At 35.9% G+C, this 25322-nt stretch overlaps 1 protein-coding gene across 7 annotated transcripts in view; it reads left to right on the top strand.

Moving 5' to 3' along the window:
• PLS1 (plastin 1) overlaps positions 1–25322 on the top strand; it is a 101192-nt gene that overhangs the window by 70781 nt on the left and 5089 nt on the right. For 4 of the 7 annotated variants that reach the window (XM_081026244.1, XM_081026250.1, XM_081026245.1 and 1 more), the window contains exons 6-14: positions 807–888; positions 3856–4021; positions 4102–4244; positions 6021–6116; positions 9839–10034; positions 10525–10545; positions 14693–14771; positions 17815–17929; positions 24742–24875. In XM_081026244.1, the coding sequence (XP_080882370.1) occupies positions 807–888; positions 3856–4021; positions 4102–4244; positions 6021–6116; positions 9839–10034; positions 10525–10545; positions 14693–14771; positions 17815–17929; positions 24742–24875 (1032 nt within the window). The remainder of the gene's footprint in view (positions 1–806; positions 889–3855; positions 4022–4101; positions 4245–6020; positions 6117–9838; positions 10035–10524; positions 10546–14692; positions 14772–17814; positions 17930–24741; positions 24876–25322) is intronic. The other 3 variants (XM_081026248.1, XM_081026247.1, XM_081026249.1) reach the window with 1 other exon arrangement.

The following is a 25322-nucleotide window of genomic DNA, read 5'->3' on the forward strand; positions in this document are numbered from 1 at the left end:
GTCTTTTTTCACTTCTCAGCATGGGATTGTTGGTTATTGACTAGCACAGGAACGTGGGGACTGAGGTGACATTAATGCTGGGATTCAGCATGCTCACATCCTTGGCGCTTTGCAGTCTGTTCCTGCTCACTCCCTTGTAAACTCTCCAAGGGCATGTCTTATCTTTGTTGCGTGCACCATAGTCCCAGCGTACTTCTTTGTATGAAGAAGGTGCCCCATTTTGTTGTTTATAAAAATACAGAAAACTTACAAAGAAGAAACTAACCATCACAAATATTCTTATCACCCATAATTAACTATTATTAACATTCTGGCACATTTACTTCAGTGTTTTTACTTGAAAAGAAAAAGAAAAACCTACCCGTGAATACAGAGTATTAGTTTTTAGGACATTACATATAAAATATACTGTGAGCTCTACCTGTAATTCTGGTGACTTCCTCTGCTTCAGAGGAAATTTCTGTTATGAATTGAATGGGTATTTATCTATCTTTATTTTAAAGTATAAAATATATTCTAACATACAGACAGAAAATTTATATCAATTTCTTTTAAAATGTTTGAGTTACTGAAGTTTTAGAAAGACTAAGTCTCTGGCTCCTTATTTTTCTGCAATATTAGCAATTTCACAGTGTTGCTACCACTTTCTGAAACTTGGCTTCTTGTGAATTTAAGTCTCTACTGTGAATTACAGTATAATATTTTAAAGAAATAGGTTATTTACGTTTCAAAAGTTAACTATTCTGATTGCTTAGAAAAACAGTTCTGGGAGTCTTGCACTAAATTATTCCTATTTTATTTTGTAGCAAAATGATCAACTTATCTGAACCAGATACAATTGATGAAAGAGCCATTAATAAGAAGAAACTCACCCCTTTCACTGTTTCCGTAAGTGTGTCCCCTTTTCTAGTCTTCATGCGACAGTGCTGTGAATTGTAGCCTTTCGTAATGGATGTTCAGACCCAGGCACAACCTTTGATTTAATGTAATTTCAGCCTCATGTGAAAACTAGGTTTTTATTAAAGAAAACTTCAATTGCATTTTGTCATGAATAAAATTAAGATCCAAAGTACTTTGGATGAACTTCTTTACTTAAGATAATAGTATTCAGGTTTTATTATTGTAATTATTGTTATTTTTATTAATGAATATTCGCTTGATGCCAGTGTTTTTGTGGGCTGATTGAAAAAAAGAATAGTGCATAGTTTTACCATTTCACAACATTTTTAGCTATTCTTTACACTAAATAGTTCCATAGGGAGATGTCCATTTACATCTTGTTAAAGCCCAGGAATTTATAGTCACCATACTGTTTCCCTCACAATGTCTAAAGCAATGGGTAGATACAAATATTTACCAAGTACTTACTAGGTACCAGTCATTGTTCTAAACATATCACGAGAATTACCCTTTTGACTCATCCGAGCAGCCTTAAAATAAGATACTGTGGTTTTAAAGATGTGGAAACTGAGGCAGAGGCGGAATAGGATCCCGGTGGTCTAGCTCCAGAACCCATCCTTTCAATCACTGTGCTATACTGCTGCTCTCTGTGGTGGTAGTAGCAGCAACTGTTTAATGTTCTAGTCACAACTGTAGCTATTAAAAGGGAGCCACTGCTAAGCTATTTCGTACAATCCTTGATTTTGCTGAAGTTGTTAAGTCTCTTCTATAAGGAAGCTGTGACCTTCGAGCAGTGGCACGTGGTTAGTTTTGGACTATCCAAGGGGGACTCCCATTTCCTGTTATCATTGAGAACTATAGAATTAGATGTTGACTAACATGGCTTTTTGTCCCCCACTCTAATAAGCCAATAAATAATGTTGCACGTCCCTAGCAGAAACTAGCATTCTTGAGAAGCCCATTTCCAGTGGCAATTGGCAGAAGGTTATTATTTTTTTTCACATCTTGTGTCAGGATGCTTCATCTAGTATCTATGATTCTTTAAAATATTTATATATGTCTTATTTCTAGAATACATTGCATAATTTTTTTATGGCACTGAATCTGAAATACAGCATTTTTTACTATTGTATAAATTTATTTGGTTTTACTTTTAATAATTGTATGCAGTGCATTAAAGAAAATAAAGAAAAATTCTATAACTATTTTGTAATAGCAACAGGATGGGTGTGAGGGGCTAAGTCTTTTACGGTTTTATTTTTAGAGCTAGCATTCTTCCAATGTGAGTAGGGGGTAACGGTCTTGGTCTCAAAGATGCTTGAAAGAGTCTACTAATGTAGAATGAGAAAAGGAAGTCCTCTGGAAAGGGTCAAAGTGTAACAGTGGATATTAAACCTGTCTTGTTTATTCAGTAATTTTAGAGGTCTGGGAATAGATCTCCTAGCAAACTACCAGTTTCCCATGAAACTTTATCCTGAAGAAGCTTAATTCATTTGTAAAAGATTGTAAAGATAGTGATAACTTAGTTATTCACCTTATGATGATAGGTTTATGTAGTATCATGATGTATGAAAGAAGAGAAATAAATATAAAAGGATGAAGAGGGCATACAGCAACTGTGATGAAAGCAGGGGAAAGGAATAGGTCAAGTAGTCAATAGCAGGACTCATTTTTGATCTTGGAGACTTTTTCATTTCTCTTCTTTTACTCAGTGTACTACTGAGCTGTATATTCTTGCTTATCATTATCAAAATAAAAATAAATTATATAAGACTGAAAAAACAGATTGTGATTTAAGGATCTAAAAGTCAGGAAACTTATAAGAATGGGTGTAGGAAATTGAATCTGTTCATTATAATATGTAAAAAAAAATCCAGTGCAATTAATATTCTCACATACCAAAGTATATGTGTATATATACTTTATATGCTCTAGTGCGTCTTTCAGAGCAAAGATTAATAATCTTTATATATTATATAGTATAATATAATACCGTGTCTTATATTAAATTTTGCTCCAAAAGATGCATTGGACCTCATGGTCCGGCCAGGTCTTATTTTTGGGGAAACACGGTATATAGTATGTCTAAGAATGATAAGGGGTACAGTCAGGAAGATGTCGTAGTGTTGCTTACTCTTTTGTGTAGGATAATCAGACAGGGTCATTAGTGCATTTGAGCAATCTTAAAGGAACTCAGAAAGCGTGTTCCAGGCAGACGGAATAGCATGTTCAAAGGCTCTATGTAACTGGAGCAGAGTGAGTGAGAGGACATAGTGGGAGAGACAGGGACAATTCGATATAACACCTTCAGGCTTCTAACTTAGTAAGAGCCGTACTGCAGAGCATTGTGGAAGCCATCTTGTAGAGTCTGAGGATGGAGGTCAGGAAGGAATTAAGAAATCTGAATAAAGGAATTGATAATTTCCAGTTGTATTTCGAAGGTAGAACTGACAGATATTGGTGATTGGGTGTGGGAGGCAAGGAAGAACAAGGATTCTGCTTAGATTTATGACTTAGGAAGAAAGAAGGCAAGAATGAAGGTAGGTCCTATCAACCAAGACAGGAAATAAGTAAAGAAAAGCCAGTTTTAATGACATTAGAGGAAGACCAAGGAAGCATGGAAAGAACTGCTGCAGGTTTAGACATGCTGGTTTTGAGGTTCTTGTGGGTTACCCGGTGGACCTAGCCCAGTGAGCATATACTCATAGGCAAAGAGCTCAGAGTGGAGCTGGAAGAAAGTCTGGGCCAGAGATACGGATTTGAAAGTTACTGGCATATAGAGGTAATAGTTAAAACTGGGATTTTTTTTGAGTAGTGGTATTCTGCTTGTATAAATATTACTCATGTTTAAAGATCTGAAATTTCACAATCCATTCTTTCTTATTTAACTGCACAACTTGCTGATAAGCTTTAGAAAGTCCCTCCTCATGGGTGCTTTTCTTTTTGGCAATTCAGGAAAATTTAAACCTGGCCTTGAATTCTGCCTCGGCCATTGGTTGTACAGTTGTCAACATTGGTGCACAGGATCTGAAAGAAGGGAAACCTCACTTGGTGTTGGGACTTCTCTGGCAGATCATCAAAGTCGGTCTTTTCGCTGATATTGAGATTTCCCGGAATGAAGGTAAGGCCATCAAAAAGGCTTACTCTTCATTGAGATACGCTTATTATAGGACGAGTTATATTTCAGTGTTTTCCTCTCAGCTCTGATTGCGTTGCTGCATGAAGGTGAGGAACTAGAAGAGCTGATGAAGCTTTCTCCAGAGGAGCTGCTGCTGCGATGGGTGAACTACCACCTGACCAACGCAGGGTGGCATCCCATCAACAACTTCAGCCAAGACATTAAGGTTGGATTTTAATGTTCACATTCGGGACATACAGCAAGGATGTAGAATGTAAAAAATGAAACGCGTTCAGACTTAAATTTGAATCGAAGTTTAATTCACAGGGACACAGTGTAGAAAATGAAATTTTGCATTTCTCTGAGGATTATAATCACAGAATCTGTTATTTTACAAAAACTAGTTTATTGGTTTTTAATAAGAAATAACAAGCTTGCTGTGAGAGGAAGGAGATGCTAGCTTTAGCAGATTAAAACATTCGTTCCCATTTTATATGCCACAGATAGACCAAATTGTAATGAGGATGTCAGTCTGTTAATTTGGACTGAGAATTACACCTGCTCGTTGAACTAGAGCCCTTATGGGCCTGACCAGTTCGCCACTCTTACTCCCACTTTAGCAGTAACCAGCTAATAGGAAACAAAATTATCTGAGGGCACATGGGGTCCGTAGATGAAAGGAGGTTTTCAGGTATGTCGCTCAACCTGAAACACTTCCCTACCTACTGGGGGAGGTTTGTCAAGGAAACCGTAACATTCAGTCTGCCTAATAACTCTCTCATGGCCTCTGCCTGGACTTTTTCTGCTCTGTGCTTTTGTTTGCTTCAGACTAATCAGTGTTGGCATTAATTCATATTTTCTCTTTAGATATTAACCTTCAGTCAGGTTATGTTTCTGCCATAATGGCCCAGATGACAATCTCTCTCTTTGAAGTGACATTGTAACGTTTCTTTGCTTTCGTCTGTTATATGCTCATTTAAAGTTTTACTTTGGGGGAATCACTTATTTTAAAATTCAGTTCATCAGATATGTATTAAACCCTCCTGTGGGTCATTATACCGGGCAAGACGCATGCAAAGACCTAGCTGTTGAGAAGCTTCTGATTGCACAGGGAGAGAAACATACCATAGATGGGTATTTCAGTTATTGCATAATAAGGCACTCAAAACTGAAAGTAACGATTTGCTGTTTGTCATGCTGCTGTGGCTTAATGACGCTTGGCTGGGTGACTCTGCTTCAGGTGTTTTTTGTTGGGATAACTAACTCTTCGCATACGGCTGTCAGTGGGCTGGTCCGGAATGTGTGCAAGGGTAGCACTCACAGGTCTGGTGATACTGCTTCTCCAATGAGGCCTTTCCACATGGCTATCTTGGGCATCCACGCAACGGGATAGTCTCAGAAAATTGGACTTCTTATGTGGAAGCTAATTTCAAGAGGATGGAAGCAGAAGCTCTGAAGGCTTGCACTTAGAAGCCCCAGAACATCACTTTAACTCTGTTTATTGGTCAAAGCAAATCACAGTCCCGTGTAAGTTACAGGGGAGGGGAACAGATTGTGCCTTTTGATGTACAGGGAGAATTATGATAGCCACCTTTGGGTGGGACTTTGGTGGGTGATTTATTACAGTGTGGTCACAGCTTTTTTATAGAGGTGGCCATGGGGTGCTGCACAGTAAAGAAGAGGGCCCGTCATTCATGCTAGACAATCAGGGAAGCCTTCCAAAAAATAGCACTTGACTCTGACCTTAACTGATGCTAATGCTTGCCGGTGTAAACAAATGAAAAGATGGGGAAGGGTATTCCAGTGCAGGAAACAGTATTGCTAGAACTCTCAAGTGGAAAATAGCATGGTGCATTCAGGAGTCCGGAAGTAATACGTTACTGTTATCATCCCATTCTTTGAGATGAGAGTAGTTTCTTCAGTTTGAGCACTTTTTTCCTAAATCCAATTATGATGTTATTCATTTTTAAAATTCTGTTTCTTTTTTTTTTTTTGCCTGAAGGATTCAAGAGCTTATTTTCATCTGCTTAATCAGATTGCACCTAAAGGAGACCGGGATGATGGACCTGCCATTGCCATTGACCTTTCAGGATTTAATGTGAGTAGAAGTTTTAAGTAAAGAAATTTTTTTATTATTTTGGTACAATAAACATAACATAAAATTTACCATTTTAACCATCTTTACGTGTACAGTTCAGTGGCATTAAGTATATTCGCTTCATGTGCAACCGTCATCACTATCCATATCTAGAACTTTTTCATCATCCCATAGTGAAATCTGCCCCCATCAAACACTAACTCCCCATTCTCCCTGCCCCAGCCCCGGGAACCACTGTCCTATGTTCTGGCTCTATGAACTTGACCAGTGAGAACCGTCACATGTAGAGTGCAGTTCTCTACAGGCAGCATTCCCTTGCGGATCCCCAGCCCTTCCGTAAAACTCGGCCTTCTGCTCTTCAGTAGTTTTATCATGGTCCAGGCTCCAGGTCTCCATACTAAGTAATCTTGGCTGTCATGACTGAAGAAAGGGAACTGCAGGTTTCTAAAGCTGAGTATGTGTGGAATCAACCCTCCATCTCCTTTTCCCTGGTGCTACATAACTGGAAATGACAGGGCATTTTTGTGACTGTCACTGTGTACTAGGAAAGGCAGCAACAAGCCAGTATTAGATTGCTAAGCAATTGATCAGTTCTCTAACTTAGAATCGGAAATACACAAAATAAAAGTGGCAGTTCCTAGCATTTATTGAGTTGGAAGGGCTATACAGATCTTCAGCCATTTAATACATTTCCTAGGAAGTCCATTATGTTAGCATAAGTTGTAAATACCAAGGATGGTTCTATCTAAACATTAAAAGTGCAGTATCCACATTATTAAGTTTTGTTCTCCCCCCTTTCTTCTGCCTCCCCCCTCCATTCCTATTTAAGCCGTTGTTTCTCAGTCTAGTTGTGTAGGGCACAGCTCCCTGGCCCATGCTGGTATTATGAGCCTTGTGCTCCCCTCAGCAGTCGGTGGCCAGCTCACAGCAGACCCCGGCAGCCCCTAGCAGCCCCCAGCAGCCCAGCTCCAGGGAGAGCTGTTGTTCACAATCTTAGCTGTAGAGGGCACAACTCACTGGCCCATGTGGGAATCGAACCTGAGACCTCGGTGTTAGGAGCACGGCGCTCCAACCACCTGAGAGCTGCAGGGCCATCCCCCACACTGTTACGTTTTAAAGACAACTTGATTCGTTCATGTTGTCGCAAATGGCAGTATTTCATTTTTCTTATGGCTGAGAAATATTATGCTAAGCAAAACAAGTCAGATAGGAAAAGTCGAGAACCATATGATTTTACTCATATGTGAGATTTAAAACTGAAGGTAACAAAGGAACAGGACAAACATACAAAAACTCATAGATACAGACAGCAGTTTATTGGTACCAGAGGGTAAGAGGTGAAGGGGTACCAGAGGGTAAGAGGTGAAGGAGAAGAGTGGAAAGGGGGTCAAATATATGGTGATGGAAGGAGAAATGATTCTGGGTGGTGAGCACCCAATGTATAGATGATGTGTTATAGAAATGTACACTTGAAACCTATTTAATTTTACTAACCAATGTCACCCCAATAAATTTAATAAGGATTAAAAAACAATAAAGGCAACCCAAGTCATTACTAATTATATTTCACATTATTATAATGAAACATCTAAGAAACTTAGTATTGCAAAACTATGCAAATTTGCAAATGAGTTTGAATCAAAAAATTAGGAACTTAAGTAATAATATGGTAATAACTATGTATAGTGCCAGGTGGGTACTAGACTAGTCAGGGGGATCACTTCTTAAATTATATAAATGTCTAATCATATGCTGTACACCTGAAATTAATGTCAAATAATATTGAATGTCAACTGTAATTGAAAAATTTTAAAAAGGGAGGGAAAATCAAAGGGCATTAAAAGGTCCAAATTTCCAGATATAAAGCAAATAAGTCACGGGGATGTAACATACAGCATGGGGAATATAGTCAATAATATTCTGAGAGCATGGTACAGTGTCAGATGGTTGCTGGATTTATCATGGTGATCACTTCCTTAGGTATACAAATGCTGAACAACTATGGTGTACACCTGAAACTGATATAATATTGTATGTTATCTATATTTTAATAAATATATTTTTAAAAATTAGGAACTTAAAAAAAACATGGAAAATTTCAAACATATTCAAAAGTGAACAGACTTAGTATACTAACTACCATGTGTTCATCCCCCAGGTTCAACAACTATCTACTCATGGTTATTCTTTTTTCACTTATAACCTGCCCATTTCCTTCCTCTCCTGTATTATTTTGAAGCAAATCCTAGACATCATATCATTTCATCGATAAGTATTTCAATATGCATTTCTAAAAGATAGTCACTTAACATATAACAATATCTTACCTAAAAAAATTAACAATAATCTGTAATATCATCGAAATACTTAGTCAACATTGATGCTTCCAATTGCCTCCTGAATGTCAGATTTTCTGTTTTCAGTTTATTTGCATTAAGATCTAAATAAGGTCCACATATCTCATCTACCTTAATAACTTTGTATTGTTGTTTTATAGCATTGATCCTATCACTTTCTCTGATTTCATTGACATTTCTACTATTTTGCAAGTCTGGCACACAGAATTAGATAAGTCATTATCCTTGGTCATGATATACTACCATGGGTTCACACATAGCCACTTGTTCATTTGTTCGTTCGTTCGTTCATTCATTCATTCATTTTTGTTCATAGTTGTTTATTCTGAAATTGTAACAAGCCCCTATCCATCAAGAAAGCTAAGACCTTGACACTGATATACATTTAGCTCTGCAGTTCTTCTGTATCCCATTTCTCTGCCTTACCTACCTAACCATCTTGAATCTTATGTTCATTGTTCTTTTGCTTTTTTTTTAAATTAAATTTTATTGGGGTGACAATGGTTAGTAAAGTTACATAGGTTTCAGGTGTACAATTCTGTGAGCCGTCATCTATCTACCACACTGTGTGTTGACCACCCAGAGTCAGTTCTCTTTCCATCACTGTAGATTTGATCCCTTTAACCGTCATCTACCAAACCCTCACTTCTTACTCTCTGTGTCTATGAGTTTTCGCTTCTTACTATCTTTCGTTTTTCTTTTTATGTATTTTTCTTTCAATCAAATATATTCCTTACAAAATTAATTTTTTACTTTTTAATTTCATTAAAGTGTATCATGTTGTACTTAAATTTCTAGTAGTTATTTTGAACATATTGTATTGCTAAGTCACTCACATTGTTACATGTCATTGTGTGAATATAATAGTTTATCCATCTGCTCTCCTGTTGATAATCATTTGGTTTGTTTCCAGGGTTGTGAAAAGTGCTGTTCCTTCTGATTTTAATATTTTTTGTATGTATTCCAATTTGTTTTCATTGAGGAAAGAGTCTACTGGAAATATCATTCAGGGTAGAATGGGTGAGACAACTCAGCCTCTTCGCCAGAAGTCACTTTAATATGTGGCCTTGAACAAGTTATCTATAATTTGATTAGTACTTTACAGATACAATATTTGAGAGTTTTGTTGAGTACTGCATAAATGGGGGTGAAATATTACTCTGAACCCAGCAAGAAAACTTAGAGACTTATTGATTTAAAAGAAATGGGGAAGTTGATTTGGAATTCTTGCATATTCTGACCTTATTTTGAGCTATTATCAGATATATTTCCAGAAAAGTAATACCTTATAAACATGTATATCAATAAAAGTTATGCCAATGGAAAGTTTAATCTTGACAATTTTTAATTTATTTCCTTGTTTAGGAGAAAAATGACCTGAAGCGTGCTGGACTCATGCTTCAAGAAGCAGACAAACTGGGCTGCAGGCAGTTTGTTACTCCTGCAGATGTGGTTTCGGGCAATCCCAAACTTAATTTAGCTTTTGTAGCTAATCTGTTTAACACATACCCATGCCTACACAAGCCTGACAATAACGACATCGATATGAATTTATTGGAAGGTATGTTCCTTCTGCCTGTAATGGATTCACCGTTTGTGCCTTCTGTGGCAGTGTCCTCCTTCACTGTCGGAGGTGGGGGTTGTGCTGGGAAAGCAGTTAACTGTGTAGGTCTGTGGATCCGTTACAAAGTTCCAATTAAAGAAAGTAGGTTTTGGTTTTGGTTAAAAGAGAATGCCGGGGTAAATCTTACTTGTCTGTCATTTCTCCGTAAGACGTTGGTGAAAACTGTCATACATTAAAAAAAATTTCTTAAATGACCACATAACATAACTCCACCACGAATATGGACAATGAATTATCTATTGGAAAAAATAATTTGTAGCTTTTTTTCTTCTTTGAAAGCTACAGTTTGATTCCAGTATTGTTCTCTTTTTAGTGTTTTTAGTGTACATGAAAAAATTTACAATATTCATTACTTGTCTTGTGTGTGGGCTATTGTTATCTGTCTCATAATTTATAATACTTTCCTATTTTGCTTCATGAAATGCAGATTTGACCCCTCCTAATGTAGGTACTGTATTTAGTACTTTTCTATACTCTATAAATATATTCATTCTGAATGTTCTTTTTATTAGTATCATTTATTCTTTCTATCTGAGTTGATATTTATTTTTTGCATTGTTCATGCTGTGTTTTTTCTGTCTTAATATGCCTAAAGAATGAATGATGACAAGCAAAAAACACAAATGAAACTTAATTAGAATAACAGAGCAAGGCTTGATTATGTAAATTATCCACATAATTTGCCTTCTGTAATGATGGGATATTGTAGTCGGAAACACAGAAGTCAATTTTGACAATTGGATTTTATGATTTGATGTAAAGACTTTATCCCTCTCTTGTAAATAAACAAATTTATCTTTTATCACAAGTAATCCTTGAAAGGTTCTATTTAGGTTCTAAAACATGTTATTTTGTATTATTTAGCTATGTTTCATTTACTGAATGTCATTGAAGCTTACAATATATGAATTGTTATAATGACAAATACATTTATATCTAGTGCTTTCTCTTTATCTGTTTCCCAGCTTCTCTCCTTTTCTTCTGCCATTCTCATTCACATGCATACCAAAAACCATATTAGTATGAACTAAAAGTGAAAACAGTGGCAGCAATTGTCAAAGGTGGGAACCAATCCTTAAATATTCTCACTAGGTGCCCTGGTTTGGAGAAGGTGGTCCTCACAGAAGGATTCTTCTCAGTGGGGAGAATTTCATGCTGCAGTATTCACTCTCTTACATCACGCATGTTACTCCCTTCTTCCCCAGTGAGACAGAATGAGAAGTCAGTTTCATGATCTTTTTCTCTTTGGCTGCCACAACCAAAGTTCCAATGTCCTTGTCACTTTATAATTAGTTTTTTGATTAATGAAAGATGTTTCAGAGTTAACAAATATGTTCTTTGAGGAATATGATTAATTTAATTCACTCTTCCTGAGGTCCAGTAAAGTAAAATAAAGACTATTTTCTCTACTTAGAGATGTAACTGAGAGGGGATGTAGATTAAAATGTAGATTTTTCAGCAGAGAAATTTGAAGTTAGAGATTAGAACTTTAAAACAAATAAAAAAGAAGACGGCTAAGTTTTTATGAGTCTGGAAAATTTCAGAATCCCTCTGTGTCTTACATTAGAAGGCATTGTTTAGAGTGGCATATTAAAAATGATCTGCTTTTTATAGTCACTGAATTCTTGCTAGTTATCTTTTCCAACTCGCTCGCTCTTCTATTTGTCACGTTTGAATTCTTTTGCTAGTGTTCAGCATGCTTTTGGAATTTTTCAGTGTGAATCAGATTGCTAAATATTTCCATTAGTATTTACTATATTTATATTAGAAGATACTGTGGGAAATATTTATCAATCATCTTTATTTAGAACATATGTATGTCCTGATACATCTGCCACAAATGTATTTGACTTTGACTGTCATTGGAATTTTTTCCTCTGTAAATTTGTTTTTATAGATCCTATGAAATTTGAAGCTTGACCTTATCACATCCCATATTCATATATTAGTATGTCCTCACTGGCAAAGAATTGTATCTATGTGGAATTAAAGAAGTTAAAAGCCTGACTACATATTAAACCTTTATATTAAATTGAGCCGAATATGGGGGCTACAATAGAGTGACCAGGTCAGAATTCATTTGTGGTGATAGAAAATACATAGGCCACAGAATCTTCGTCAAATCATGGTTCCTCCATTTAATATCTGAGTGACATCTGTGAGTCTCACTTTTCTCATATATAAAACAAGACTAATAATACTTATTTTGAAGAGTTATAGAGCAAGTTAAAATGACCTTTCATGAATGAAAGAGTTTAGCACACATTAGGTACTCAATAATGGTCCGGTCAGAAGAGGAAAACACTTAAAACATCCCTTAGCACATTTAGTGAGTGTTAAATCCATGTTAAGTCCTTTTCTTTCCTTTCAGTAGCCTATTTTTGATATACTTGTTGTTTTTCCTGGAACGTTTATCAATTGCAGATATCAGTTTGGTCCTGAAAATGAAAGGAGTGTTTTATAGTTTTTTTGATCTTTTTTTTTTTCAACTATCGGTAATTAAGATTTTACTTCTAAAATTGCTGTAGTTGTCTACAATGCAGACAACATTTCCAATCTGGAATACATGTGTTCGTAATACTTTCCCATGATTCTTGCATAAATGCACAGTGCTTCTGGCTTTGAGCATTTATTTACCAAGACAACTTGAAATGGCATTAGGTAAAGAAATGTCCCCTATAAATTCTGTTTTACTTTCCAGGCACCAAAAATTAAAATAATAGTGATATAATTAATTGAGAACAGTAGGGAGAGATACAAGCTTCTGAAGCTTATAATACTTTCAGAACTCAGTCAAGATACAAGTTTAGTGTCTTTTCAAGTATTATTCACTATATCAAGTTCTGCAGAATTTGGATGTTATTTTAATTAAAAATTAAACTTGTTACACTGCCAGTGTTTCTAATTTTAGAACATAATTTTGATTTTCAGAGATGGAAATGTAAAAATTCTCTAATTACTAGAAAAAATTTAAATATACAGCAAACAGACTGTAATAAAAAAACAACTAAAAGGTAAATCCAAGTCACATGCATCAAACTGGTAACCATAATATGACATATTTATGCCACTTTGGGAAGTTCAAATATTTAATTTGCTTGGGTTGAATGAAGCACCGCAAGCATGGTTTCTAGGAATATTTAGTTTCACTTGGTTCTTTTTAAAAAGGTTCTCATATAGGCTACTTATTATAAAGTGATAGTGGCATGTACAGTAGACTGACCAGTTACCTTTTATGTAGACAAGAGGGGACAAAATTTAAGCAAGAAATTACATGGTTATATCACATCATCGAGTAAGAAGTAAAGCAGATTCTGGGAAAGCCATTAGGTAATGGTATTGAAAACCACATGAAAGTACAGTGGGCAGATTGTTTCCTGAACAGTTGGCACAGAAAACCAGAATCTTACAAGGGTTGGGTTTGTCCTGTGGGTGTGCAGGCTTATGCTATTGGTGACACTTAGATGCCTGCAGGAGTGCCTGTATGCGAATGGGCCCCTGGAGCTCAGATGCTTATAGATTTACAGGCCAGACTGTCCTGGGAATCTCCCGTGAGCCAGAGTCTGGAGAGTGACCCAAACTTGTCTGTGGTTTACAAGTGATGAGAGGTGTATGTAAATGTTTAGTTTTTCCCGGAGTCTGGAGAGGAGATGTAGGCTAGGCCATTTCATTGTCCCCTAACTTTGCTATAAAAGTATGGTCACTTAGGACTATTTGCAATCCAGGGGATGACGAGAAGGCAGACATGGCAAGGAGAGCGTACATCTATCTCTGCTTACTTTGTGTCACACCACAGCCCCCATTTTCCTTATTCGTGGTGTAAGCACTGCTGTGAAGGGAATGCTTGGGGAGTTTAGGTAATTACAGGTTAAACAGTAGCGCCTATAGGAGTTCTTGGGGTGATCTTTGAGGTCTGGGGACTTACTAGCATGCTTTCTCTTAGTACCCTGTGTGGGTGCTGTGTCCCTTATGTATTTTCAGTAGTGACAATCTAAAATAAAGAGTCCTGTAAAATAATTATATCCCCTTTTCTTGTTTTTATATTCCCTGTAGTCCCCTGTCCCCTTCATTGCTGTTTGGTGTAATTAAAATGTAGGTTTCTGTGCCCTGAAACTTTCCTATATAAAACCCTGAGAGTATGAATTTAGTAACACTGCTTTGAGAAAGGTACAGCCTTTCTATTTCAGTTTAATGTGCTAACGTTATTCTGACTACTAAAAGGTTTTCTTTCATTCATTTTTAGCCAATCCCTTGGCATGTAATCCTAAATATAGATATGACCACGTAAGTTTATTTGTTTCTTTTCTGGACAGAGAAACCCAGGGCTCGGTAGTTCACAGACATCAAGCAAGGAGCTCTAGATGGAGAAATTTAGAGCAAATAGAGCTTTCTAGACAGAAGGGGACAAAAGGGACTTTGGCAATGAGATTCCCCTTTCCCCTATGATACCAAAAAATATCAGCATTTTTTGGTATCATAGGAACCTTGTCAAAGTATGATTATGATGGCCAGTTTTTACCTGCCTGAATGGTTTAAAATGTGATTGTTGATTCCTTTTGTCCTGAATCCTCAGTGTAAAATTGTGTCTACTCTAGGAGAGAGCAAGGAAGAGAGGACATTTCGGAACTGGATGAATTCCTTGGGGGTCAACCCATACATTAATCACTTGTACAGGTAAGTATTTCAGCTGCATGGCCAGGATCCAACTTTTCTAGTTTCAAGCTATTGGTATGTTTTCATGAGAACATTTTATAAAAATCACAAGAATTTTAGCCAATATTTAGAGTTTCAGAATGCTGGGAATTGGCAATAGAAAGGATTCTAAAAGAAAAGTAAAGTATTATTTTAAAAAATGATATGTTAGTATAATTTTTGATAATATAAACAATTTGGTAAAGATAATCCATCTTACTCTTTTATAGTTATTGATCAGGAAATAATAAATTATTTCCATTTAACATATTAGAAGAATAGTAATATTTTATAAATAATTATCATTATATTAATATTTTTCATTATAATTCACATTCTATTTTTCCCAAACCCTCAATTATGCCATAATTTGTTGTGTATGTTTTTTCTAATTTGTAGAAGTGACTTGCTTTTCCTGAGTCATTGTTACAATTTATCTTATTCTTTCTTGCATAAAAATGATAACACATTATTAACATTGGTAGAACTAAGAAAATATTTTCCTTAATTATTTCCTGTACTCTCTGGTGGTACTAATAACATATTTTTCTAGGTGTGGTTGAAAAGGAAACCTGCCTTCTCTCTTTATTATAGGATCTGCCCTGCCTTCAAAAATATAAAAGAACTAAACCTTAGCTAATTGTATATTTTTCAGGAAAAAGGCTCAGTTAACTAAACCTATTAATAATTTGCACACCCAAAGAAATTCCTTACTGAGCATTAACTAAATTATTATTTAAATATGAACTGAAGATTCTGAACTGCCACAAAAGACCAAGTGCACTGGCTAACTGAGGATTTATGATGGAGTCATTTCTGCTTGGTGTATATTCAAAATATTCTTTAAAATCTAAAACCAGTATTGCCTTGTTATAGTAACTGGCTTTGATGGGATAGACTCATATTTGATAAACTCTTAAGGGTGTGTAAATTCCAGCTAAATACAAGAGATACATGTCATTTAGACTGGCACTGCCATTATTGTGCAGGGCAGTAAAGGACTCAGGCCCTGGAGGTGAGGAAGGATTGGATCTTTATGGAAAAATTTGAAAGAACGTCTATAATATATAATTGAAAGAAAAGAATAGTAGGTCTAGTATGATCCCATTTTTATTTTAAAATTGAGTGTATACATATCTGTATATGAATTTTTTTTTAATCTGGAGCGATGAATACCAAACTGTATACAACCTGAGTAGTAGCAATGAAGGGTAGTGAGGAGACTTATTTTCAGTCTTAGGAATTTAAATATATATGTATTTTTTACAATGAACATGTATTTCTTTTTTAATTAAAAAGTAAATTTAAAACTAGGGAATTAAGATTTGTTGAAACTCATGGTAACTTCTTGATAAATATGAAGAACACTAGAGTTCTCTCTCGTTGGCGAAGAGAATTGACCAAACCTTTTAAAGATTATTTGTAGTTATATAGATCCTGAAATGCTAGCACAGGGCTTCTAGGCATATGGAACTTGTCTTGGGAAAGGGAAGTTAGAAAATTCTTGAAAGTAACATGACCTTACGGAGAACCATATGTAGAAAAACAATAGTCAGAGGTTTAGTTGGCACCAGAATCGTGGGTCCATGCATTTGTGTCTGGGTCATATTCCTAAACCCAGCAAGTGATTTTAGCTCCCCATCCATAGTCTACCAGATGCAAACCAAACCAAAGTATTAGAATAATGTAGATCAGTTTTAACCGAAAGTTCTTTCCTCTACACAAGTAGTAAATATATTTTAAGAACTATTAGTCCTACGATTTTTCTATGGCAAGTTGTTCTGAAATGCATCTTGAATTCTCTGGAAATCATTTTAACTCTCTGAGCCTCAGTATCCCTACTTGCAAAACATGAATGATAATACCATACTACATAGAAATAAGAATGAATTCATTTAAAGTAAAAAGAAAAATTCATGAAATAGATGAGATTGCAGAAGCTATTCACATACTTCAGTGATTTTTAAAATCCACAGTTCTCCATGTGTTTACAGATAAGCTCGTCAACTCTTGAGTACTTTGATAATAGACTTGCTTCCTCCATCGCTCAGCACAGGACCGGGCCTGGCCCCCTTTACTGCCATATGGTGTGTGCTCAGAGATGCAAAGGAATTTTCGTCTGACTCTTAGCCAAACATAACTCAGTGAACAAGCTGTTGAGAGAAAAAAGCCACATAATGTATCACAGAGCTAGCAGGTTTAAAATCCACTGCTGTTTCCTTGTGTCCTTAGTGTACAGAATTGAAAACAGACTCAACAGGTATACTTTGAGCCTCAGGAGAACATGGTTTTCTGAATCCCAAGTAGTATTACTCTCAGGAGTCTGCAATGACTCCTATTTGCTCATAAATTCCTTCCTCTTAACCCTCATTATCTAACACGAACAGCTGCCTACTGTTGTGATTTTTATGAGGACTTTTTAAAAGTTTTAAAAATCATAATACATTAGCAATACCTAGACGCCATTCTTACTGTACACGTTTCAGGAAATAAATATGTAGAATAAAATAAAACGTGAATCCGACCCTTACCCTTCCTATATTCTTTTTTTTCCTGCCCAATGATAATCACTATTACCAGCCCATAGCACATACAGGTATTTAAATATCCTTAATTTTGAAAGTAAATTTAATAAACTCTATGTAGTGTCATGCCAGTGGCATTTGTAAACATAATTATGTCTCGTAAAGCTTCTCGTGTCAGTACATAGAGATGTGCCTTGTTATGTCTTATGCTGGCCGAGGAGTCCATGGTATGGACAGTTTATTCAGCAGCCTTCTGCGTGGTATTAAGTTTCCAAGTTATAACTACTGTGGCAGTGAATGTCTTTGTCCATATAGCTGTATAAACATTTATGAAAAAATTTGGAGAAATTCCTAGCTTAGAAGTTCTGGGTCAGATTATATACCCTGTCATTAAATAACCCTGTTGTATTTTTAGACGTAAGTTCATTTCCAGTTTGCTGAATAAAATTAGGTCATACCAGCATTTCCTCCTCCTTCACCTTCTCTCCCTCCGATTTCAGTGATCTCGCAGATGCTTTGGTCATCTTCCAGCTCTATGAAATGATCCGTGTGCCAGTCAACTGGAGTCATGTCAACAAACCTCCTTATCCTGCTCTTGGAGGGAACATGAAGAAGGTGAATGCAATAATGACCATCGATGTGTCACTTTCCTGACATAAAGCAGAGGGTTAGAGTTACAAAGCTTAGTAAAGTGTGCTCTGTTCCCACAGTTCTGATTCCACCCAAAATGTGTTCAGCTTACTAGCCTGTTTACAAGTGTGCTTTAAGAAATGTTTGGAAAGGTGAAGGCAGTTTCCCCAGTCAGACACTTTATATCACTTTTTTGGTCGTTAGCAAGTTGTAATACTTATCTTCTTTGAGATGCATCATTAATGCACTAATATTTTCTAATCACCAGAACTTGCCAAATCTTTACTGGTTATTTGTTAATATTTTAACATATTATTGATTACCTACAACCTGTACAGGGCAGTGCAAGAAACAGAATAGTACAAAGCATGGAGCTGGTCCTCAGGAAGCCCTAAGGAAGTTAGGGAGACAAGACTTGTGTACAGACAACTGCAATAGGGCACAGTGTACACTAACGTGAATATTACGACTTTTAAGAAAGAAAAGGACACAGGCTGCACATGTGACAGGGTTCATGCAGGAGGAGGTTTTTGAGTTAGTCCTTCAGAAATGGATAGAATTTTGTCAGAAGGAGACTGGAGAAGGGCTGAGGATTAGGAAAAAGGATAGAGATGGAAAAGTATAAAGTGTTTCTGGGAATGGGGGAGAATGGTTTGTGTGTAGCAGAGGATTTGGGTAGATAAGAAGTGGATGTGAACACAGAGTTTGGATTGGAGCTAGATACTGGGAGCCTTGAATGTCCAAGGACACATTGGTTGTTTCCATGTGTTGGCCACATGAGTAATGCTGCAGTGGTTATTAATAATGGTTCACTGCAGCATTATTCGACAAAGAAGATGTGGTACATATACACAATGGAATACTACTCTGCCATAAGATGAAATAGTGCCATTTGCAACAACATGGATGGATCTTGAGATTATCACGCTACGCAAAGTAAGTCAGAAAAAGTCGAGAACTATATGACCTCACTCACATGTGGGATATAAAACTGAAAGCAACAAATGAACAAGAAACAAAAACTCATAGACACAGACAATAGTTTAGTGGTTACCAGAGGGTAAGGGGGGAGAGAAAGGGGTTGCAGAAGAGGGTAAAGGGGTAAAATATTTGGTGATGGAAGGAGAACTGACTCTGGGTGGTGAGCACACAATGTAATATAGAGATGATGTAACACAGAATTGTACACCTGAAACCTATGTAACTTTACTAACAAATATCACCCCAATACATTTAATAAAAATTAATAAAAATAGAGTTTGGGTTTTAAACTGGAAGCACTGGGAAGCCACTAAACATTTTTGAGCAGCGCAGTGACTTGATGACTGTTAATGGGAGAATATCTGGTGGATGAAGGGGATGACGGGTAAAGAAAAGTACGCGTCTCCAGTATTCTTCCTCAGATGGGGGATGTGTGGTGTCCTTGGTGTTCGTGTTTGTTCTGTTAAGTTGCCGCTTTAATATTCAGCTTTGGTTCTGTTTTTGCTTTTCCTTTCTATCCTCTGTATTAGGCTCATTTGCTTTTAACACTTTTTTTTTTTTTTAATTTTTATGGGGATCGAACCGGCACCCGTGGTGCTACCAGCACCGCACTCCTACCAGCTGAGCTAACTGGCCACCCCTACTTTTAAGACTTTTAAATGTTTATACTTTCAGTTAACTTTATCCTTTCATTTAAAATGATGTGAATAATCCAAATTTATAATACAAATTAATGGACTCAGATTGCTATAGGTTATCAATATGGCTATTATGAAACTGACCTGCATTCTCATGCTTGAAAAACTATCTCTAGTTGAATAAATGGAAATATAACCATATTCCTGGATAGAAAGACTAAATATTATAAAGATACTCAATTTGGCAAATTAACGTTTAGGTGGAAAATAATTTCAGTTAGAATTCTAAGTCTCCTTTTGTGTGTATGTGGGCATATATATGTGTATGTTGGAGGATGGGATTTAGACAGTGATTCTAAAGTTCCATTTGAAGAAGACACAGGCCTAATCATTAAGATTTCTAAAGAATATTGAGGGGAGGAGCTGTTAGAAAATATTTAAAAATTAATTATAAAGCGAAAGTAATGAAGTAGTTTAATACATATAAAGGAATAGAATGGAATACAGTAGCCTAGAAACCTATCCTAAATAGGAGAACTTAATACATGACAAGGTGCTTGCTAAATTCAGTATGGAATGGAAGGATCATTCAAAAAATGATGCCAAAACAACTGGTTAACTATTTTGTTCGGGATAAAAGGGATCGTCACCATATATCATCCACCAAAATAAATTCCGGATGGATTAAAGGCAAAGACATAAAGGGTTAAACGTAATAAATAACACTTTAAAAAGGTGAAGATTATCTACTGATGGAATGATAAATTACAAAGGAAAAAAATTGATATAGTAGATTACATATAAATTTAAAACTTCTGTATGCAAAAATAAACACCATAAGCAAAATTAAAAAGCAAACTATAAAAACAGTAAGCTTGGAAACATATTTGCAATAAATACGACAAGTGGTTGTATGCACTTAACATATGAATACTTCATACAAATCAATTTCTAAAACTTAATTGCTGTGACTGAAATTGTAATAGCAAAATGGGACAGTGAACAAACAACATGATGAACAATCCACAGAAAAAGAAATACACATAATGAATTTTTTTTGCACACAAAGAAATGCAATTTTAAATAAGAAACAATTCGATTGCATTGTATCCCGTGTTAGAGGAAGTGTTCATTTGCATAACCTTTCTAGATTCTGTTTGGTAATATATATCAAGTCTTAGAAAAGTCCTTTACCTTGATGTTTTCATTTATTATCTATCCTGATGAAATAATGAAGTTGTGTGCCAAAATAGTCTTCATAGCAATGTTTACAGAGCAAAAAAACACACAACAATTTAGTTGTTTTATAACAGGTTAATAAATTAGGATACACGCATAAGGAAAGGAATGTACCATTAAAAATAGCATTTTTAGTGTTTTATTAGTAGTGACATGGAAACGAGCAGGATACAAAATCGCATGTACTCGTGTACATATGAATCTAATTGGTTTAAAATACACACACAGAGACATGCATTCAAAAGTGACTTGTGTTCTGCAGATCTCTAGAATGAATATGTATTTATAGACTATAACTTAAAAAAATACTTTTTAAAAGAAAGACAAAAAGGAAATAAATCATAATATTAAAGTTACTTAAATAGGTAGTGTAATTATAAGAGGTTTATACTCATATTTTTCAGTATTTCTAGTGGTTGGGCTTGCTTACATTTTATTTTATTTATTTTATTTATTTTATTTTTATTTTTTAAAGAATAAAAAGCATTTATTTGAGAAAAAGGAGCTGCAGCGCAGGAGATAGATTCAGGCAGCAACTTAAATGGTGTTCTATAGAGATAAAGGTGAGGCCACCTTTTATAGTGAAGTTCCGACCCAGGTTCCCAATTAGGTTTGTTTTATGTAAATGAGGTATCTAAATTGTGTAGTTCTGATTGGATGACACTGGTTTTAGTCATAGCTAGAAAGATAAAACCAGGGTGTCCTTGCATTGGTTGACTCAGAGGGCATAAACAAATGAGGCATAGTGTGGGAAGCCAAGAGTTCAGTCTGAGGCTCTTCCTGGTGTACAGAGGCTGTGAGAAGCCCCTGTCAGCAAATCACCACTAGGATCTTATTATTTGTAAAATTTGGGTCCTCGGTTGACCGTGGCAAGTCCATCTCAGCAGATGATTTCCTTCTTAGGGTTCACATGAGATGAATCTTTCTAGTCAGGGTCCACAAGTTGAATAACTTTAATAAAAAATAATTTAAAAACAATGTTTCCTCCAAGATGGGTTAAAAATTTTTGTAAAATTTACCATTTTCTTTTGAAAAACATAGCTTGCTTACATTTTAGATTTTATTTGATTTGCCTATAATTCTAACCATGGACGAGAATTCAGAAAATTTTGTTAACTAATTTCACATTTGTTAAATAAAAATTTCAGATGCAAAATGTAACAACAGGAAAACAGAAATTGAACCAATCATTGTACCTGGATTTTTTTTTTTTAATTGGGGAATGTTGGGGAACAGTATGTTTCTCCAGGGCCCATGAGCTCCAAGTTGTTGTCCTTCAGTCTAGTTGTGGAGGGCGCAGCTCAGCTCCAAGTCCAGTCTCTGTTTTCAGTCTTTAGTTGCAGGGGCCGCAGCCCACCATTCCATGTGGGGATTGATCCAGCAACCTTTTTAAGAGCTTGCGTTCTAACCAACTGAGCCATCCAGCCGCCCCTGTACCTGGAATTTTTAAATGTTAACTATGTCGCAAATGGATCATACATAGAATGTTTCCTTTTAAGAAGTACTAGCTATTTATAGAATGAAACATAAGGCCTGAAATAAATACAGATGTTTAGAAAACAAAGCAGCAGCGCCTTCATGACACAGTGTCGCAGGGACTCACTGGATGGACTTTGGACATTCATCAGCAGACATCCCTTTACTTCATTCGTCAAGTCCGTAAAGCCGCACCCCTTACATAGTCTTTTCATTATTTCTTGAGTGTTTCTTTTCACTTGGAACCTGCGTCCCATTATGTGATTTTCTCATTTTTCAAATGATCTAAGCTTCTCTTTTGTCCAAAGCATTTGAAGTGCTTGGTAATCATTTCTTCCATTAACTCTGGAGACTACGCTCTCCGATTTTTCCTTGCTTTCTTTGTGTTCATTCTTACCTTTCACCGGGTCTTCATCTTTTAGCCTGTCAATTCTAGGAATTCTCAAGCCCCAGTTCTTTCTATACTTAGGCTCTTAACATTCTATACTTACATCCTCAGGGAGCAGATCCATCTTTAGAGTGTTAAGTACTGCCAGAAACATGGCTTTCCTCTAGGAACCTAATTTATTATTTTTTCTTTAGTTTGGTGCCTTTCCAGATCTTAGAAGTGTTTTGCTAAATTTGGAATCAGATGGTACCAAAAAAATAGAACACATCTTTTCCCTTATGCCAGCATCCATTTCCTGTTTCCCTTTCATTGCTGGTCATATCCACATCTTAGGACTCTAGTAACTCTGAGCTTCTCTCACCATGATTCCCCTCAGGAATTTTGGTCAAACTAATTATAAAATAGGTGGCCTTTCATTGAAACACATTTTATACATAAGTGATATTAATGTCTTTGAAAATTCTCTCAATGAAATGGGTGTCATTGGAGAATATGCTGGTTTTTTATCTTTCCTGTTCACACTTACATAATCAGAGCTCTGATGCTGTTTCCGATAAATTAGGAATCTATTCCATTTTTTCAATTCTGTACATTTCCATAGCATATATTTGTCTGTTAGGCAGACTAAATTTATAATGTAGCATGATTACTAGGAAAAAGAAAGAATATTGAAATGTTATTTCCTTGTATTTTAAAGAAACGAATACATATCAAAGATTTTATTTAACTTATTAAGGGAACCAGGTGTATGTTACAGCAGGTTCAAAAGATCTTGCATTTTTATTTATAAGAAACCAACCTTTGGGAATTTGGATTCTCTTTTTTAAAGAATACCCATAGGACCAGGCTAAACACGCAAGGAGTTGAGCCTGATGTCAGTTTCCTACCGAGTGACAACTGGCAAGGTTGGTTTGGGGCTTGGTTTTCCCAGATTCTCAGTTAAAACTGCAGGCCGCTTCAGCCTCATGAATCCCGTACTAGTGCATTGTCATTGTGGGCATAGCCACCCCTGTGGCTCCAGCCACTCTAGCTGCTCCTGAGGAAATCCCAAGTGCAGCGTTAGGTCAGTGAGTCAGCTGGATGAGACACTGAGTGCTGAGAGCTGAGGTGGTACAAAAGTGAGGCTTCCCACCACTCGGGGTAGAAAAGTGCCTGTGCTAAAGAGCCTGCTGCAGGGAGGTGTTTCTCAGGAGCATCTTAGGTGGAATTGTTTTGTAATGAGGCCTTAATTAACTTGGGAAATAAAATCAGGAGAAACCTGTTACACTGCTTGTCTTAACTAAATGTTTAGTAGTTAGTAAGTACTTTTCACTGCTGGGGATATTACAAAATTGTGAGAGCTTACAATTTCAGTGGAGAAAAACTCAAATACGTAAGAATTTATATACTCGTATGTAGGTAACGGGCAACCTTGTTAAGAGCTCATGCTCTAACCAACTGAGCCATCTGGCCGCCGCTATAGTTTTTGTCTTTAAAAGAAGCTTATGCTGTGGTTGGCAAAAGAAAGTACATAAAATGATAAGTGTAAGTTGGTGCGTACGCATTACAAAATAAGCATTATTAGGAGTTCAAACAAGGATAGATCGTTATCAGCCTTTGTTGAAAAAAGTGGGCTAAAAGAATTTCAGAGGATGAGGAAGATCTACATTAAAAACATTGGAGATGAAGATAGACTATTAATGAAACAATTTCTTCTCTCTTTCTTAATTTTAAGTTTAGACAAAATAATATTTATCACCTTTATTAACAGAATGCAGGAAACCTAGAGTTTTACAGGTTTGCCACTAATGGAGCTGTGAATCTTGGATAGTTAAGACTTTTAGGGTAAGAAAGGATTTAAAACTTTCTAGCCAGTTGTTTATCTAGGTGAACCCCTCAATGTTTTTGATATCTTCAATTATGAAATAGGAATAATTATTTCCTTAATTTCACTGGGTTATTATGTAATGAAATTCTGCCATAAATTTAAGGTGTCATCATAGTTATCTTTCAGATGACTGAACTAGGCTGGCATATTCAAGAGATATATTTTTAAAATGTGTTCTTATACCAAAACTTTGACTTATTATTTATAGATTGAAAACTGTAACTATGCAGTAGAATTGGGGAAGAATGACGCCAAATTTTCCTTGGTTGGCATTGCTGGGCAGGACCTAAATGAAGGGAATTCAACGCTTACTCTGGCATTGGTGTGGCAGCTGATGAGAAGGTAAAGGCTGACATATTTATAGCAACACTGTCAGTTTCCTTTACAAATCATTTGGACGAAAATTTTAGCTCATTTTGAAGAATAACAAACAGAAGAAATATGTAATGCAAAATATTAATTTTTAAATGATTTACTGTTGCTAATATATTCTTTGTAAATTATCCCATATTTTAAAAGTGGGTCAGTCTCTAGAAACAATCACTTTTACTAATGTCTCTTAAAAACTGCTTTGTAAGGAGTTTTAATTTTTTTAAAACTCCTTTTTTAAAGGAATTTTAAAGGAGTTTTTGTTTCTGATTACTGAGCTTTGTAACTTTGGAGTGTAATTAAGTGCAAATACCAGACTAAAATGATATGTATTAGAACTGAAATATTTCTTAAATACTTATCTAAATATTGATGTAAATGATGTGAGAGCAAATTTCATCCCTTTCAGTCTCAAATATG

This window comes from Rhinolophus hipposideros (genome assembly GCF_964194185.1).
Source record: "Rhinolophus hipposideros genome assembly, chromosome: 2".
NCBI lineage: Eukaryota > Metazoa > Chordata > Mammalia > Chiroptera > Rhinolophidae > Rhinolophus > Rhinolophus hipposideros.